A 19,020-nucleotide genomic window follows, 5' to 3' on the forward strand; every position below is an offset into this window, starting at 1 on the left:
CCATGACAACTGTTCTAGCAAATCAATGGTTTTCAGCAAAAGAACATTTTGTTGAAAAAATCCCAAGAAGCTTTCCTGAGAAGTCACACATATATTTGTATTTTTTTTTTCTTTACTTAGAGTGGAAGAGGATTTAGAGAAGATTTTGAAAATCAGTTCCAAACCGAAGCCAAAGGTGCCAGCCAAACCCACATTACCTAAGAAGCCAATAATCACCACTCAGAAAAATGTTAGTTCAGTCCCACCAACAAAACCAAAAGAAGACAAAATTCAAGCCATGAGTGAGGTGGACATTCTCCAGTACATTCAGGAAAATGAATCCATCAGCAGCCAAGACATGAGTCTTTTTTGAAGCATTATATATATAATGTATATATACATTATCATGTGTATGTCTGTCTGTATGTATGTACGTAAGAGGTAACCAGTACTCTTCCATTGTCGTTACATCTGCCAACTTGTCTTGCTTTGAAGAGCAGCATACTTGATTACTTCACAAGCTCTAAGCATTGAAGAATGTGTGTTTCAACAGGATGAAATTCTGGCTTGAAGCTGCCTTCTATATTCAGGGCTTTTAAAAAATATATAGACAACGATGCAACACTTTAGAGTCTATGTATTATAGTCATGTTATCCTTGCACTTATGTAATACAGCTTTAGAGAACTAATTGCTAGAATGGAAGGGACAGAATGAGGAGTTTACACTCAGAGAGTGAATATAGGCTATGAACAATCCGAGGAACGCAGTGCCTTTCTTTTCTTTCTGTAGTTGTATATAAGACATGTTTTAGCCAACTGGAAATGTAGTTGCTTTCTCCTTTGTCTGTTCTTCAGCAGCTTTCCTTCCCTTTCTGTCATTCTGGTGAGTTATAGCCACTTACTGCTTCTGGGGATATGTGAAATTCCTTCTTCCCCCTCTCCCCTGCATAGTTCAGAAGTGCATTAATTCCCCAGGTGGTTGTACTCTTCAGCCAGTTCTTAAAACGACAGGGACAATCACTTCTACCCCTAGTGTTGATATAGGTACGCTGTGGCCACATTTACAAGTGTGTTTTCCTGCGGAGTAGACCAATTACCTATGGAGTAAATTGTTGCCGTCTGCATGTGTGATGCTATTAGGTCTCAGTAAACTAATTAACAGTACCGTAAGATAGTACTGTTGGAGACAGTAGTGCCTTATGGCAGAGTAATTCATATATATGTGAGTCCTCAGGAAAGCTTCTTGGGAATTTTTCAACAAAATAGGACAAAACTGCTACAGAGTTTATTGCTTTGAATTAATTGCACGTGTAGAGGCACCCAGTGTTGTCTTTGGTTATTGGCTATTTACAGAGTTCAAATTATGGGGGAGCTCAGGGGGAGGAGGGGGCTGATCCCCCCTGTAAGATTTGAAAATCTTAACCGGGGAGGGGGGGGGGGTGTCTCTGATTTTCTTAGGGTATCATGATGGGCAGGCCAATATTTTTTGCAGACTTCCCCCCCCCCCCCCCCTCCCATCCCACTCTTTCCCGCAAGAGTCAGAGTAATTCGAACCCTGGCTATTTAGATATAATTTCAAATTCATAGGAGAACTGGTGTCATTGTAAAACACAGTGTAGACACTGCATATCTATGCACAGATTTTCAGACTCCTGATGATTAGCATAGGAGCATGGTAAGGAGTTAGTGAATACTTGGGGATGGCCTATATTAGGCCTGCTTAGGAAGACTAGATGCTCCAGGACTCTTGGGCCCATTTCTGTTGAGACACAGGAGTGGGATGACACTAAATGCTGGTCGCTTCATGTTAATTTTGATAACCAGACAGGAGTGATTTTGAGATGCAACATTTACAAAACAATCAGAAAATACTTTGGTGAAATAATAGTGAAAAGTAAGAATCTGATGCAGCATATCACATTTACATGCTCTTCCTTTCTTGTGGCAATACTAGGGGGCTCTTATGGCATATGCTGGATTATGTATGTGGGTGTGTGTCTACTGTAGCCTACTATTGAATTTATTGCACCAGTGAACTAAACAAGATTGGAGACAGACAGGGTCTCCAGAGGTGAAATGTTAATATATTAAAGCCATATCCCCTACCCCCCCCCTTTTAACTTGCCTTTTAATATAGATCAGAATTAAGAAGGAACATATAAAGTACTTTATATATATATTTAATAATTATAATGATTTCTAGTAATATTTTCATTTTATGTCAACAGTTACTATTATACCATTAGTTTAAATGAACAAATAAAATCTAACTATTAACTCTAAGTCATGTAAAATAAATTTTAGTGTAATAAAATGTGCTAACCTGCGAGGAGTGTTGTTCTTCATTCACATGGGCAAGAGTTTGAGAGATGAGTTGTAAATATCTAAACTGCAACAAATGTTACTTTTCCCTTGCATTTCTAAGTTCAGCTAAAATTTTGAATATATAAAAAAAATCAAAGCAGAAATGACATGGTAAATATAGGGCTTTACTAAAGCTCTATCTGTATGTGGATATATCTTATTGGGTGCATACATATGTACTAAATGTCTAACAGTTAAGGAGACTTAACTTTTTTCAGTTTACAACTGTCAGGGTTCTTTTATTGTTGTTTTCATATCTGTATTCATCTCAGTTTTAATTGTGCTGGCATTCACAGCACCCCTCAGGAACGGGGACATATGGTTGTTGCCATCTTGCAGAAAAGGAGCGAATGACTTACCCAGAGATCAAATAGGAATAGCAAAGCAGAGGATCGTCACTGAATCTCTGGCTAGTATCCTTGCCACTGGTCCATGCATTGCCATGAGCAGAAAAAACACCTCTAGTTGGGTGCTGGGGAAATAACTCCCTTTATCTAATGTTTCTTCACCAGTACCTTGCAGCACATCAAGATCTACTATTTTTAATTAAATAGTCTCTTAATTTAAAATGCTATCTTTGTGTGCACTTCATGCCTGTGGAGAAGGCCAGCGTAATGCCTATGGATTGCATTTTGAAAGTTGATGTGGATTTCGGTGATACACAAGCCTGGTGAAGGTCTTTAACTGTAATGAGAAGGCTACAAGGGCAGTTGTTTAGGGATCTTAGACCAAATGGAGAAGGCAGAGGAGACCTGTTTTTGTAGTGTACTTACTCTAAGACCAGTTTCTCACAATTTGAAATTTCCTGGTCTGTCCTTTCCAGTTTGCTTAGCTTGTTTTTTTCCTCCTTAGTTCCTGTTGCTTCAGCCATGTATTCTTTTCCCCATGGAGAACTCTAGTTCCCACTGTGAGACCTAATGATGACTTTTGCAAAACTGCCTATGTTATACATCCTCCAGCTTTACACCTCCACCAAGCATTCATGGGACGGTTTTAGAGAAAAATTGCCTATGCTCTCAAAGAGCAGGAAAGAAAGGGCGTGTGGTACCGTAATAACCATGAGAACATTCCTAAATCTACACATACAGTAACACTACATCTGCTTTAATGTACTAGGAATTGTCTGTCAGAAAAGGATGACAAATTATCCAATTGGCACAGAGAAAGAAGAGTCATAATTGCAGCCTGTGGTAGATTTTAAGAGATTCTTAAGGTCAGTATTTCACTTCAGAAAATCTGTCTTCTCTGTTAGTAGCTATTAGTACAAATGACCATCCATAAATCTCAGCATCGTGCTTTTCCTTTAAAATGCAGATGTCCAGCTGCAGTAATATTTATGGGCACTTAAAGGTGAGTTATAATCCCCTAAGAAACAATAAGCAATGCATCATTATTATATGAGAAAAGGATGTCAGGTAAGTGAAGGCCAGAAAAACTGAACATTCCCTACCTACAAATGACATTTGGAAACCCATATTGCCTGCTTTGGGATCCAGTTAGCTCAGAGCTTTTCTGAACAATCCCACTATCAACAGTTTCATTAGCTTTCTCTTGAAAAATCTTGAAATGTAGTTAACGTTATGTTAGCTAACAGAGACTAATCCAGGAGTGGGCAATTATTTGTAGGGCTGTGTGAAATGGCACCATTCCATTTCAACTTGCGTTTTGACACAACAGCGTTTCGTTTTGAATTTTGTTTTGATTCGAAACCATTGTTCTGTTTCGCTTCGTCAACACAGTTTCGCTGTTTGGACGTTTCGCCCATAGGCTATAATGGGGAAACTTGAAACAGCCTATAACTATGTTATTTCTAGCCTGATTTGGATGAAACTTGCAGGAATGGTAGCCCCTTCTGCGGGCATGAAGCCCGCCAAGTTTCAAGGAGATAGATGCAGGAGTTACAGGGAAACTTCACCTCAAAATCTTGAAAGCAAAACTCATGTCACGTGTATGTGTTAAGCCACAACAGAATCAAAACTGCAGGCTGGCTAGTCCCTGCTGAGGCCACAAAGCCTGTGAGGTTTCAAGGAGATACATGCAGCGATTTCTGGGAAACTGCACCTCAAGCTGCTGACAAGCAAAACTCATGACATGGGTGCGTGTGCAATTGGCTGTGTCTGTCTGAGGGCACAGGGGGGTGAAAACTGCAGGCCTGCTAGGCCCTGCTCTAGCCATGAAGCCTGTCAGCTGTCAAGGAGATCGGTGCAGGGGGAGTCTGGCTTCTGGGGCCCTGCACCTCTGGCTGCTGACAGATAAAACCAGGACACAGCTCATTAACTGTCCCCAAGGCAAAAAGCAGGGCAGCTTGAACAATGCTGCCTTTTATGCAGTTTTTCCCTTCCTCCCCCAGAGCACTGGGATGGGAAGAGACCTTGGGGAAGGGTGACAGCCACTGGCCAGCTACACAGTCAATAATGAGAGCACTCCTTCCCTGCTCTTCCCCCTCCCTCTCCTTACTTTAGTTTCTATTTCCCTGCAGGTAAGCCCAGCTTGAGCTTCGAAACTTGAAATGCTTCGAAAATTTCAAAACATTTTGACTTGCCTTGTTTGTTTTGAGGCTGTTTCGAAGCTCTCTGTTCTGTTTCAATTTCGCTGTTTTGAGCTCAAAACGAGTCGAAACAGCGTTGAAAAAAAAAACTGCCAGTGAAATTTTGCACATCTCTAATTATTTGGGGCCCAGGGCCACATAGGGAGTTTTGATGAGTTGTGGGTCGGGTCAGCGCTACCTCCACCCTGCCCACAGCTGCAACAGCTCTACAGTTCCCTGTATGGGATGGGGTCATGGGAAAGAAGGGAGCAGTGTTCGGGGGCAGGCATTGTGGGCAGGGTCATGGGGCAGGCCGTGCCCTGTAGGGGGAGTGTGGAGGGTGAGTATGTGGAGTGTGAGGAGTCACGTGCATGTGTGTGTGTGTGTGGGCAGGGGGGGCTGCCTGAGTGCTAAGTCCTGAGAGCCAGCTGGGGGTGAGGAGAGGGAAGGGGGTGCATGCGGCAGAGCTCGCCTGGGCAGTGCAGCCCGTGGCTACCCCCACAGCCCTCCACATGGGGCCAAGCCCTACCTGGAGCAACCCACACCATGCTCCAGTCCACATCCATCAGCCTGGCCCGAGCCAGTATATACAGCTTCCAGTGGGTGGCTCCTGCCTAGCACGTGGGACTCTATCTCCAGTTCCCAGCTGTCTTCCACACACTTGGTGACTCATGTCGGGTGGGCAGAATGGGTGGAAAGCAGCTGAGAGCTGGAGCCAGAGCTCTGCATGCTGGGGCAGGACCTGTCTGGCTGAAGCTTCCTCCTTGCCCAGAGCAGTGCAGCGGGAGGAAGAACTGCCGCTGGAGGTGAAGGGAGCTGGGTAGCAGCTGCACTGGGAGCTGTGCTCAATGGCTGGAGCCGGGTGGTGGGCACAGGCTGGAGTACATCACAGGCTACCCTAGGTAGGACTCAGCCCGCTGTGGATCATTACAAGAGCAGTCACAGACTGGATCTAATCAATTAGCTGGAACCCCTCCGTAGGCAGATCCAATCAGTGTGTGGGCCAAATCTGACCCGTGATCCATATTTTGCCCACCCCTGGTCTAACCCCATGTCTATTCACCTCCACTACGCAAGTAAGGACCACCTCTGGGCAGAATATTAGAGACAGTAGACTTCATTCAAACACTTAGAGTAGTTTTTCTTCCGTGATTTGATACTATAATAACAATCTGTGTTGCTTTGTAGGCTGTGCTGTTCAGTTTCCTTAGAAGCCATTTGTTTGTTGCATGGTACATTACAAACTAACCGAGTGCAGCTATTTGACTTGACACCCATATTATATAATTCAGGAGGATTCTACGGTTCAGGCAATTGGGTATGTAACTCCTTTTGCCCTTTTGCTATAAATCCAGGTCCTGTCCCTAGTGAGTTGTAAAGAAAGCTGATTCCTCTACAGTAATTACTAGGTGGCCCTTAATGTCTGAGATTTGTTTGTACTCTGAGACTTGGTGCATATCTCTTCGTTCACCAAACATGTCATCCGAATTAGTACCCTTTTGATCACATCTCAAAGCAAGCTGCTTTGCAGTCTTCTTCTTGCAGGAGCAGCAATGTATGTCTTCAATGACACCTTGCTTCAATATCCATAACAGTGCTCCTCATCTGAATACTTGGTATAACACAGAACTGTATGTGTGTGATCTTCAGTAACAAAAATCCGGTGTGGTGCTGTGACAAATGAATTGTTTAGGGAAAGGAAAATCAATCTTTTCACTAATCCAAATAACTGAACAGTACTTGGCCGATTAGAGCAGCATAGATGCATTTCAATACAGATTCAAATCCCAGATTTTCACTAATTAACTAAGCAAACATATTTTGAGCTGCTTCCCTTGGCTGTATTCATCAGCTGTGGATTGAAGTTTGTACCCAGTAGCTGTATCCAGATGAGCAGGGATGTGCACTTGTAGCAGCACAAATAGTACAGCCGCACAAATAGCAGCACAAATTTATGCCACTACTTTGTGCCTTGGCGCATGCACCTGCATGTGCATTGTATTGCAGGACAAATTATCTCACTGTGGGCAAACTGCGCTTGCCCAGCTCTTCCTGGCTCCCAGCATGCTGGAGCAGCCAGGGAAGAAGTGGAGGAGTGGAGATGCTGTTGCTGGCAGCCACCAAAGAATCTCTCTGGAGGACCATGCCTCCGCTTGTTCGGGCACATGCTATTGTAGCATACTCTCTGGCACTTTTTTCCCAGCACTTTTTTTTGTTACTGGGAAATCCCAGTAGCAAATTTTGCTCCTGTACTGAAAATTTGCAGTGTGGACACGTTTTAACATTCCACACGTGTGGTTTGTGGTGCCATAAAGAGCAGCCAGTGGTGCAACTACAAGTGCAATTAAGCCAGAGCAATAAACTCCAGCACAATTGGTGACAGAAAAAACTGCTCCTGGGTACAGCATTTACACATACATCTGGAACTGCAACAATCTGAGCTAAGGCATAGCAGCCTCTGGCTGGCAGGTGTTCTGGGGAGGTGAGCCCCAGGCTCCAGGTGGTGGCATTGGGTGCAGAAGAGCTGGCTGGGCCAAGAGGGTGCTCCAGTGTGGGGCTAGCCAGCTGGCAGCCCCCACACTTTAGCACCCTTATGCGCCAGCCACCCTTGTCACCACATACCCGTGCATTTGATTATACATAATTACTCTTCCATAAGATACTACTGTCCCCACCAGTACTACCTTACAGCAGAATTAATCTACTGCACCCTAATACTGGCAGAAATACATGTAGACTATGACACTTTACTGCAGAACTAATTAGCTAATTCTACAGTAAAGTGCATGTGTAGATGCATCCACTTACAGTTATATCACTTAAAGAAATCAAAAGGTTTCTCCCTCCCCCCAATAAACAAATCTTCCAGCTCAGCAGCAACCAAGGGACCAAACGAAGGGTTTCCAATATGTCTTGTCCTGACTTTGTGGCTTTTGTGCACCTTTTCTTTTCAAATTATTCCTCCCCATGTCCATCCAATTTTTTCTCAGTCAGCTTATACTTTTTTGTTCTGGTATATGTTTCTGTGTATTGAACTGAATGAAGAACAATAAGAGAACTAGAAAGGTTATGTAAGTACAAATAAGGGGAAAAAATCTGTGCTTTTATTTCTAAGGAAATAATTGCAAAGGAAACCACTAGTCAAATTCACCACTGCCATAGCAGTATAGAAATCATGGAAATTACATCATGGACTAATTTAATCACAGATATTTTGTGTTCAACTTGTATTCATTATATTTCCAAAACTCATAATGAAGCCACAGGGGATTTGTGTGTGGAAGGCATATACATTTGGGTCTAAAATGGCACCCTTTCCTAATTATGGCGTTAGCTAACTTTATGTAAGTGGCAGAGCCGCAGTTCTCTTTAAATAAATACCATATTTGCTCACGTACAGTGCACCCTTTTCCAAAATTCAGCTGCTGGAAATTGGGGTGCTCATTATAAATAAGAAAATATGGTAATAGCAGTTTCTGCCATTTAAGCCTTTGTCAGGGGAAAGTGAAAGTAAAATTGCAGGTGTTGCATGCAGGATTCCCTAGCTGCCAGCTGTGGGCACTAGGGCTGGGCGAAATTTCACCGCCAGTTTTCTTTTGAGGCTGTTTCGACCTGTTTCAAAGTTGAAACAGCAAAATTGAAACAAAACAGATATGGTCTAAACAGCCTTGAAGCAAAACAAGGCAAGCCGCAGACAAGCAAAACTCATGACATGGGTGACACTGTGTGTGTCAACGCTCAGCAGGGTGAAAGCTGCAGGCCTGCTAGCCCCTGCTGCAGCCACAAAGCCTGCCAGCTGTCAAGAAGATCGGCACAGGGGTTCTGGGGCCCTGAACCTCTGGTTGCTGACAGGCAAAACTCATGACATGGGTGCTTGTACAACTGCTGCCTCTCATCAGGCAGCAGGACTAAAGATCCCCCATCACTTGTCACCACAGACCTGGGGGTAATAATTGACTACAGTATGAACATGAGAGGCAGCAGTTCCACAAGCACCCATGACACAAGTTTTGCCTGTGAGCAGCTAGGGGTGCAGGGCCCCAGAACCCCCCTGCACCGATCTCCTTGAGAGCTGGAAGGCTTTGTGGCCGCAGCAGGGCCTAGCAGCCAGGCTGCAGTGGTTTCCCCCACTCCCTTCTGCCCCAAGACAGACACAGCTGCACAAGCACCCATGACACGAGTTTTGGCTGCCTGTGGCCAGATTCGCAGGGCCCCACAACCCAGAACCCCAGCACCTATCTCCTTGACAGCTGGCAGGCTTCGTGGCCGCAGCAGGGGCTACCATCCCTGCAGCTTTGACCCTGCTGCACCTTAACACACACAGTGTCACCCATGTTGTGAGTTTTGCTTGTGGTACAGTTTCCCTTGCACCTATCTCCTTGAAACTTGGCAGACTTTGTGGCCTCCACAGGGGCTAGCATACCTGCAGTTTTGACCCCGCTGTGGCTTAACACATACACATGACATGAGTTTCGTTTCAGGATTTTGGGGTGCAGTTTTTCCAAACTCACTGCACCTATCTCCTAAAAACTTGGCAGGCTTTGTTGCCTCAGCAGGGGCCACCATCCCTGCAGTTTTTACTTTGCTGTGGCTTAACACACACACGTGACATGAGTTTTTCTCTCAAGATTTTGGGGTACAGTTTCTCTGAACCCCCTGCACCTATCTCCTTGAAACTTGGTGTGATTTATGCCCTCAGAAGGGGCTACCATTTCTGCAAGTTCCATCCAAATTTGGCCAGAAATGACAAAGTTATAGCCTGTTTTGACCTTCCCCATTATATCCTATGGGCAAAACGTTGAAACAGAGTCAAAACGGCAAAACGTTTTGACGGAACAAAACGGAATAGTCGTTTCAACTTGAAACAAAAGTCGAAATGAAACACTGTTCTGTTGAAACATTGAAACACTGGTCAAAACAAAACACTTCTGTTTTGCACAGCCCTAGTGGGCACCTCCCTCCCCAAGGTCTTCATTTTATTTAGGGGCATGTTGAATATAATGAATACAGTACTACACTACAGTGAACCCATTCCTTCCATCACATGCTAGGGAAAGTTCCCATTGAGAGTAAATATGAGCTTTGGCTACTAAGTATTTTTGGGCCTAATCCATGAATTAGATTTTCCAAAGGAATCCTGGCCTGATTTTCATAGAATCATAGAAGATGAGGGTTGGAGGGGACCTCAGGAAGTCGTTTAGTCCAGCCCCCTCCTCAAAGCAGGACCATTCCCAACTAGATCATCCCAGCCAAGGCTTTGTCTAACCAAGTCTTAAAAAATTCCAAGGATGAAGAGTCCACAACCTCTCTGGGTAACCTGTTCCAGTGTTTTACTTCCCTCCAAGTGTGAAAATCTCTAACCTAAACTTCCCTTGCTGCAAAGGATCTCCCTTTGAAATCAATAGTAAGAGTTGTGTTGATTTCAATGAAAGAAGCCAGTCCTGTCTGTAATGATAGGATGAGAAGCTTCCAAAGTTATTTGGCTAGGAGGTGTGAATAACACATTTCAGAAGTAGCCACCTACCCCTACACCCTATTGCAACAAATGTTATAGTCTCTGGGCACTGACAGAAGTGACGCTTTGGCATGCAGCTGGCTCCCTGAAAGCACTTGACAGAAGTGCATGGATGCAGAGCACTTTAAAAAATTTCCCGTTGTGCAACAAAGTAACCCTCATATAATGAAGGTTCAGATGAAGGTGCTTCAAAGCGAAACATCTTCATTAACTTCTGTCAGTCACTGCACACAAGCATGGCTGGGATAATGCAGCCCTGCCCCCCTGTGCTGTCTGCATGATGGGAGGAGGAGAAGGGATGGGGAGGGAGCTGCAGACAGGTTTGCCTGGCCTGCACTGTGTGGGAGGGCACGTGAATATCTGTTGGGTCAGGGGTGTTGCTGTATCTCATGGCACTTTCTGTGAAGCGGTGGAGCTGCACATCTGTCAGTGCCCTCTGAGTCTGACAAATTCCAACAGAGTAACCCTAACATAGAACATCAGAGATCAAGGAAAGTCCATTTTCAATGGGATATTCAAGGACTCAGGTGTTTGAGGTTTTTCAATAAGATGCAGTAATTCCCCAGGACTGCAATAATAAAACAAAGCAATAAACCCAAGGGCAGCATATGATATTGCCTGTTAAGAAGTGGAAGGCTATCTGATGCATTTGTCTGTTGAGACTAGAATGAACAAGTAACTGTAGCAGCATATTTCATTCAACTAAATCAGGACAGTACCCAAAACATAAAACCACCCTAACATGTTAGCGAAAATCTAGGGGGTAGATTCTCAGCTAGTGTAAATTGGCAATATGTAACGGAAGTCCGTTATCGCAGGCTGTTTTGTATCACCTTCCTACTTTATTAAGAAAGACTTGTAGAAAATGTATCTGATTTAAAAAATATATATTTTAGATCATTAGAAGCTTGGTGGTTGCTGGTGAATTTGGCATGCTATAAATTAATTGGACATGACATTGCGTTCCTAGTCTGATAATCGTTGAGACTGTCTCTGCTAATGATGACAAGATATGCCTTGCAGAAGACATCTTTCTCACTTGCCTACAGTATTTCAAAACCAGCAACTTCCCTTTAAAGACTAAGTTTGGGATCATGAAATGAATGCAGCCTTACATGTTTCTGTTGTAAGATATGCTAAATCATCTTTTAAATCTTGTTGGGGGAGGGGGTTAATCTTTCACAAAGCCATTATGGTTCTGTATTTACTCAAACTTCACTTCCCCCTCTTTTCCTATAATTCTGTGTGTGGTTCAAGTTTGCCATGGGAATTGAAATGTAATGTTCCCAAACTTCCCATTGTTTTTTTTTATAGATTGTTTTGTTTGGGGCAATTATTAATGCAGTGATTTCACCTCAGAAGAGCTTATGATGATGTCCCAATATAAGAAATATGGACAAAAATAATCACTTCTTTACAAATGCCAATGATCTCCGCTAGATTTGGCTTCTGTGGTCTATTTCCCTATTTCTTTTTTTTCTGAGCTTTAGTCTTTTCTTCTTTTGCCCTTTTACTTCACGGGAAGTCCAAGGAAAGAGTTTGCTGTGCCAAAAAATCACTGGCTGACTCTGGTCATAATGCTCTACCTAGAAGCAAAGCCCCTTAAAATGGGGAATGACATGACAGCTTCATTTTCTTCCAGTCTGGAGACTCAACATGTAGGTCAGCTAAAGCAAGCCCCTTCTGTGCTGGTAAAATGAACACAAGCTTGGCTCTCAGCAAAGTGGGAGTTTCAGTTACAAAAGTGTGAGGTTGTCCTTTTGGAGAAAAAGGAGTAAGGACCTGATGCACAAAGGCAGAGAGTAGAAGTGTCCACACTGTGTTCGGTGCATGGGGAGAGTGAGACATGTAGGAGTGGGGTTCCCAATGGGCAATGCACTGCTCTGAGGAACATCTAAATTAACCAATAGGAAAGGCCAGCCGGGCTGAAATCCCACCTCTCCCCACCATTTAGCTGTCTCCCTGCAACCCTGACAGGCACCTACATGAGTTTGAGATTCACAGTCTGGAGACCACTCCACTCATCTCTGGATATGAAGAGTTGGCTTATCTATGCCCCGGGGCAGATCCAGAGGGGTGCAGTGGTGTGGCCACACACCACCTTTATAACCATGTTTCCCTCCCTTCCCCTCTGTGCTCAAAGGCACATGTCCCCCTGACCTCCACCTACTACTGAGACAACAAAAGGAGGCAAGTGGAGCTCTACAGCTGGGCTGCATGGGGAATGCGCTTCGCTCAGGAGTGTGGCAGCAGGGGCAGCAGGCAGACTCATTCCTCCTGCCTGTCTGCTCCCCTGTGCCAGGAGCAGGCCCAGGGAGGAGGAATGTGCCCCTTGCCCAGTGCATGCAGCACCCATGCACCCTATATGGAGTAAGCAGGAGCCCATCTCAGTCCCAGGACAGCAGCAGGTGGTAGAGGGCAGCGGCACTACCTGGCAGTGGCAGGTAGTAGAGGGCCAGAGATGAGACGGGAAGGGGCAGAGACGGGATGGAAGGGGGACATGTGTCTCTGAGCAAGGAGGGGAGGAGGCAACTGCTTACCTTCCCTGGGACTTAAGTCCTCAGGTGCTCCTGCAGTGCTGGGTGCCTGCCCCCCTGAGGGGAGTAGAGGGTGGAGGCTGGGAGCAGGGATGCAGCCACCCCTGCAGCACCGGTCCCTTCAGCTGTAACCCCCCATGGAAAATCCTGGATCCATTTCTGTCTATACCAATATATATATTTTAAAGATGACTGTGGGAGGTGAAGGTGGTGTAACCAGCACCTGTGGAACAGACTAGTGTCTCAGGCAGTTCCTATGTGAGAGGTGGAGATTCTGGGCCCTCTTCAGGCGGAGGAGGTTCAAGTTCATGTCTCGGACTTCGCAAGAGTGTCCTAACCACAGGAGAGAGACAAGGCTAGGGACAGGACCACTCAATCTTATCCATTCTCTCTATAGATGGGGATGCCTTACTGAACCCAGGTATTTATTGAAGAGGGAAAAATCCACAAAGGGAAGGAAGCTCTTATCGAGGGGGGCACTTTAGTTCTGTATTTTAAAAAGCTTCTTGCAGGCCTACGAAGAGACGAGCAGATATACATTGGCCAAGATAATTCTGACAGAGGTTTCCATCCTGTAGGCTACGTCATCAAACAGTGTGATAAGCTGAATACGTTGATACCGACCCATTTTAATGACTCCATTAACTTGACTTAGCGTCCAAGTTGGTGACCTACCGATGGCCCATGCCTGCCAGAGCTTCATATGGCAATTGCACCGAATGAAGTCTGTACTGTTCACATCTAACGCTGCTTCTTAAACCCATTTCTCTTTTCCAAGTTTTTCTTCCTTCTGTTTGTCCCAGTCAAAAAATAACCAGTCAGGGATTTATAATGCTATCAGACTAATTGTGTGGGTTTGTATTTAATGCTGTGCCTTTTTCTCTATGCTATTTCTAGCTAATTACTAACTGCATGTAACAAATATGTGTTTCATGGCTCACCCACTTTTCAGATAAGAAGAAGAGTGTAGTGGGAAAGCAAGAGCCTCTTTCTTGGAAGAACTGTATTTTTATAACAATTCCTTGTGGTTCTAGGCTAGAAGGGACTACAGAATGGCAACGCTACAGCACCCTTGGAAAGCAAATATATTGTTATTATTTGAATTGCAATAGCATTGGCCATGGGTGGGGCATTGTACAAACATCTAGAAAGGGAAGGAGAGTATGATCTAAATGATAAGGAAAAGGATGGGAGGCAGGAAGTGCTGTTATCTCCATTTTACACATGGGAAACTGAGGCACAGAAGGCGAAGGGTCATAGCTAATAGGAAACGCTGCCCACAAGAGTGTTCCTTAAAGCCTTCTCTTGTCCTTAATGCCTCAGGGTGAGACCTCCCTACTCTTGGGAACCAGAGCCCTCTTCAAAGGGTTAGGATGGTAGATATAGGAGGGGATAGTTGCCCAGGCTGCCCTTGCTGGAAGGCTCCTGAGTGTTGCTCCCACACCCCTCAGGGCAGGGCCGCTGCGATGAGACACCACTTGTGCACACTCAATTCAGTCCCACAGGGCACTCAGGGCATGAAAGACCTCATTCAAATCCTTCCTGTACCCAAGGAGATGCAAGTCCATATCTCCCACCTCCCTAACACCACCATAGGCTTCCTGGGGTCAGGAGGCTTTCTCAATCCCTCCTTGGAGGCTGTTCCTTTTTTGCCTGATGTATTTAAAGCTTCACTTTGAATATATCAGGAAAGGGGTAAGAATGAGAGAGAGCCTAAGGCTGCTTAACATTGCCAGTTAAAAAGGGAGAAGTATAGTTTCATAGTTTCATAGATGTTAGGGTCAGAAGGGACCTACTAGATCACCAAGTCCGACCCCCTGCCCTGGGCAGGAATGAGTGCTGGGGTCAGACGACCCCGGCCAGGTGTCTGTCCAATCTCCTTTTAAATTCGTCCAAGGAAGGAGACAGCAGCACCTCCCTTGGAAACGAGCTCATCCAGGGCTCAGAGCACAGGGAGAAAAAGGGGGGCCATGGGGTATGCCTACCACTGGGGCCGGGTGGGTTGGACGGGGAGAACAGACAGACAGACAGACATGGGAGAGAGGGAGGGAAGGCTTTTCTTTAGCAGCACCAGCTCCATAGAGCACCAGCAGCCCTGTAGCTTAGTTCTGCGAGTTGATACCTCATTTGCTCCCTCCTCCCTCTCCCCTCTGCACCCCCCCCCCCATACATGGTGGGCATAAAACTGCAAGGCTCCTGGGGAGAGAACACCATTCCCCTCGCCACCTGCCCCCTGGTACAATGCAGCAATGTCCTACCTATCTCTTATGGATGGGCAGGAGCAATGCAGAGCTGCCACTCCTATGGCAAAGACTCCCAATGGGACAGATCTTGGCACCTTCTCACCATTGATGCCCAGGGAGGGTGCCCACCTTGGCCCACCCTAGGAGCATATAGCAGAGCCAGGAAAACAAATCGGATCAGTTTCCGATCTGAATTATGAACCTCTGAGGTGACATGAAACGAAAGACCATATTTACTCGAATCTAAGTTGACTCCCCTCCCGTTGGCATGAAAAAGCCCCTTATCTTAGATTCACATACTGAGTGTATATGTGTGTGTTGGGGGGCAGCCGCTGTGGCTCTGACTGTGGCCCTGAGCCAGAGTCAAATCACAGCTGTCTCCTGCCCCCCTCTGCTTGGCTTCTTCAGCTTCTGCCCCCCGCCTGCCCCCATGCCTCTTACTGTCAGGTGCAGCTCGACTCCAGCTCAGGCTGGCTTCCCTCCCAGGCACAGAGCACTTGGAAACGCCATCTCCTGCCCAGCCAATTCATGGTGCCAACACTGCTGCATGGCCTGGCAAGGGCTGTGCTTCCACCTGCGTGCTGTGCTTCTGGGAAGAGAATAGAGCCCAATCAGCATCCCACAGTAAGTGGGGAGGGGGAAGAGGCAGAGATTGGGAAGTGAGGGAGGAAGAGACTGGGCAGTGTGGTGGGGGGAAGAGTTGGCGACTGGGGAGTAGAGGGAAAGGCGTAAACTGTAGGGGTTGGGGTAGGAGGGTGCCAGTGGCAGGGAGGCAGGAAGGCTGCAGGAGGAAGAAGTGGGGGCCAGATGGCAAGGGGGCTGCCTGACCTCCTAGCCACCCAAGCCCCACAGCCACTGCTTTCCCTGCTATAGCAGAGGGGGTAGGGAATGAACTCAAGACAACCCTCTGATACTTGAAAGTTATAACAATTTTATAAATGTTCTATATATAAAATCTAATTACTGGGGGAGTATTTTAGATTTGAGTAAATATGGTACAAAATGGGCTTGTATTTTTCCTGTTGTTTTCTGCTTCATTATAATATACAAAAGGTATAGATGACCTGAAATATTTCCCCCCCCCCCAAATTGTTATCTATATCTTTTGCCTCTTTCTTCTGTTAGAAATTCAGGAAGATTCGATGGCCACTGGGCATTACCATTAGCAGCATGAAAGATGAGTTATGATAGGACACGGGCTTTTTCATACTGCTATAGGTCTACAGTAGGTTTGCAGCAAAACCTATTTAATTCCAACGTGTTTAATGATGCATGGGAGAAAAGATGTCTTTGTTAAAGACTTGGTACTCCCAACACTTCACAATCCATGCAAGACAGGAAAGCATAACTTTAAAAATGCGAGGAAACACCCCCCCCCCCCAAAGGCTTTCTTTATTATGTTACAAAGACACAAGTGAAGGGCACACCCCTGATATTTTAAAAATCCTTTTCAGGTCACCTTTCTTTATATTTCTACACCCAACTCCCACCCCTTAATCACATACATTTCTGTCATTTAAGTCTGAAGAACAATGATCTTTGAGGATAAAGGATTTATTGGACCAGTTTCAGAATTCTTATAAAATGCACAAAGAAAAGGGCATTTTTTTAAAAAAGAACAGCTTCTCTCAGAAGCATAAAGAATTTGTCACAGCAAAAGCCACAGGTGCCATCCTCAAGTCTCATAAATTACACATCTCTCTCCTTGGAAACCTATTTGTATTGTTCTTAGAATTAGTAAGCACAGTGCTTCTTCTCAAACTGATCAACCGGAAAAAATATATTACATACAAATATTAGATCAGGCCTCAAGTGTTACGATTTGTCTCAGATGATCAGAATGGTGTCACCCTGTAAAAATTAGACGATGCTAGCAACACATGCATTACACTTGGAGGCACGGGCTGCTTAAAATGGCAATGTTTTCAAACCCAGCAGTCTAGTGATGGCATGTTTGCTCCCCACAGGCTGAAAACAACCCATTCGCATGCTGCAGTGGTCTTGACCTTTACAAATACGTTTTGCGAATGATGAAATGTTGACTAACGAGGCATTATTTAAGAGTATAGCTACACATTTCAGCAGCAGAAAAAGCAAAGCTTAATGTAAAGCTGAAACACTTGGGTCACTGAAGCATGCCAAGTTGCCTTTGGTGGTTCTGATTATACTTTGCATTTTTAGTTTGGTTGCTCTTTTCCATCCAACCTCATTATTTTTTGTTCTTTAGGGGGACGGCTGGTAGAAGCTGTGCGATCGAAGATTTTGGAATCTGAATCCTGGTTTAATTTGATCTGAGCTTGCTAATCATTTGAGGCTCCCCGTAGCATAGTGAATACAAATTGGAAGGGGTTGCAAGTAAAGCAACACCCTGATTTTTGCACCCAGTTAGGTCAATGGAAGCGTGACAATTATGATTTATTAGGCAGAAGAGTTAGCGTCTCCTATATTAATGGCACCTCCTATAGCAATTCCATTTTAAAACCCGACTCTCCGTTCCTTAGCACTTTACCAAACTTTAGCCACTCAGGCTGAAATTTCATGTGCTGCGTATATGTTTGAGGCCAAAGTTTTGGGAACATTCCTGCTTTCTACAGTTCAGCCATTTCAAAGAACAAAAGGAGGGAAAAGTACTTTTTTTTTACCCATAATAATTTTCTTCTTGCAGCTTTTTAGTTGAGAACTTTTAGCATTTCTGTGTTTTGGAGAAGGGATTAGAAATTTAGTAAAGGGAGTCACCTTGATGTCAAGGATGTATGGGCACCATATTCCTAAAAAAATCTGCCCAAATTTGGCTGAATTATAAGATATCAACCATCTAAATTTGCATATGCTCAGTAGAGAATTAGTTGGCAGCTATGTTTGCAGTGGGCATGTCAGATTCAAACTGCACTGTAGCCTAATACAGAGTATCCCCTATTCCCAGCTGATCCCCCCGATGAGTTTGTAGACAGGCACAAGATCACCTCTCAGCCTTCTCTTGCGGAGGCTGAAGAGATTTAGGTCCCTCAACCTGTCTTCATAGGATCTTATCTGCAGGCCCTCAACCATACAAGTAACCCTCCTCTGAACCTTTTCCAAGTTATCCACATCCCTCTTGAAGGGTGGTACCCAAAACTGGATGCAGTACTCCAGCCGTGGCCTGACCAATGCTGCAGAGAGGGGAAGTATAACCTCCCTAGATCTGGTCGTTATGCACCTGCTCATGCAAGACAGAGTGCGATTAGCCTTACTTATTACCTCGCCACATTGGTGACTCATGTTCATTTTTGTGTCAACTATGATGCCAAGATCCTTTTCCACTGCTGTGCCACTTAGAATGGTACTTCCCAGTCTATAGGTGATAGGTGTATTGGTGCTTCTTTCTCCCCAGGTGCAGCACTTTGCATTTATCTTTGTTAAATTGCATCCTATTCTGATCTGCTCACTTCCCCAGTCTATCCAAATTTGCCTGAATTCACTCCCTACCCTCTAGTGTGTTTACTATACCCCATAGTTTGGTGTCATCTGCAAATCTGAGCAGCATGTTTTCTACACCCTCATCTAAATCACTGATGAAGATATTGAACAGTACTGGTCCAAGGACAGAGCCTTGGGGGACACCACTGCCCACATTTCTCCAGGTAGAAACCAACCCATCCACCGTCACTCTCTGGGTGCATCCCATAAGCCAGTTTTCCACCCACTGTGAAAAAATCCACGTCACAGCTTCATAGTTTATTTGTAAGAATTAGGTGTGATGCCGTGTCAAAAGCCTTTTTAAAATCCAAGTAAATAACATCTACCTCTACTCCTGCATCTAAGCACTTTGTGACCTGGTCATAAAAAGAGACCAGGTTAGTCAGGCAGGATCTGCC

General features: G+C 44.9%; 1 protein-coding gene across 6 annotated transcripts in view; it reads left to right on the plus strand.

Annotated features, from left to right (window-relative positions):
• Window positions 1-19,020, plus strand: part of HS1BP3 (HCLS1 binding protein 3) — a 188,895-nt gene that overhangs the window by 78,466 nt on the left and 91,409 nt on the right. For 2 of the 6 annotated variants that reach the window (XM_014601598.3, XM_059729316.1), the window contains exon 7: window positions 121-2,307. The exons of the other annotated variants lie outside the window; for them this stretch is intronic. In XM_014601598.3, coding sequence (XP_014457084.1) covers window positions 121-352 — 232 coding nt within the window. In that variant the 3' untranslated portion in view covers window positions 353-2,307. Of the gene's footprint in view, window positions 1-120; window positions 2,308-19,020 lie in introns of those variants that run through there. 6 annotated transcript variants of the gene reach the window in all.

This window comes from Alligator mississippiensis, chromosome 1 (genome assembly GCF_030867095.1).
Source record: "Alligator mississippiensis isolate rAllMis1 chromosome 1, rAllMis1, whole genome shotgun sequence".
In the NCBI taxonomy this organism is placed as follows: Eukaryota; Metazoa; Chordata; order Crocodylia; family Alligatoridae; genus Alligator; species Alligator mississippiensis.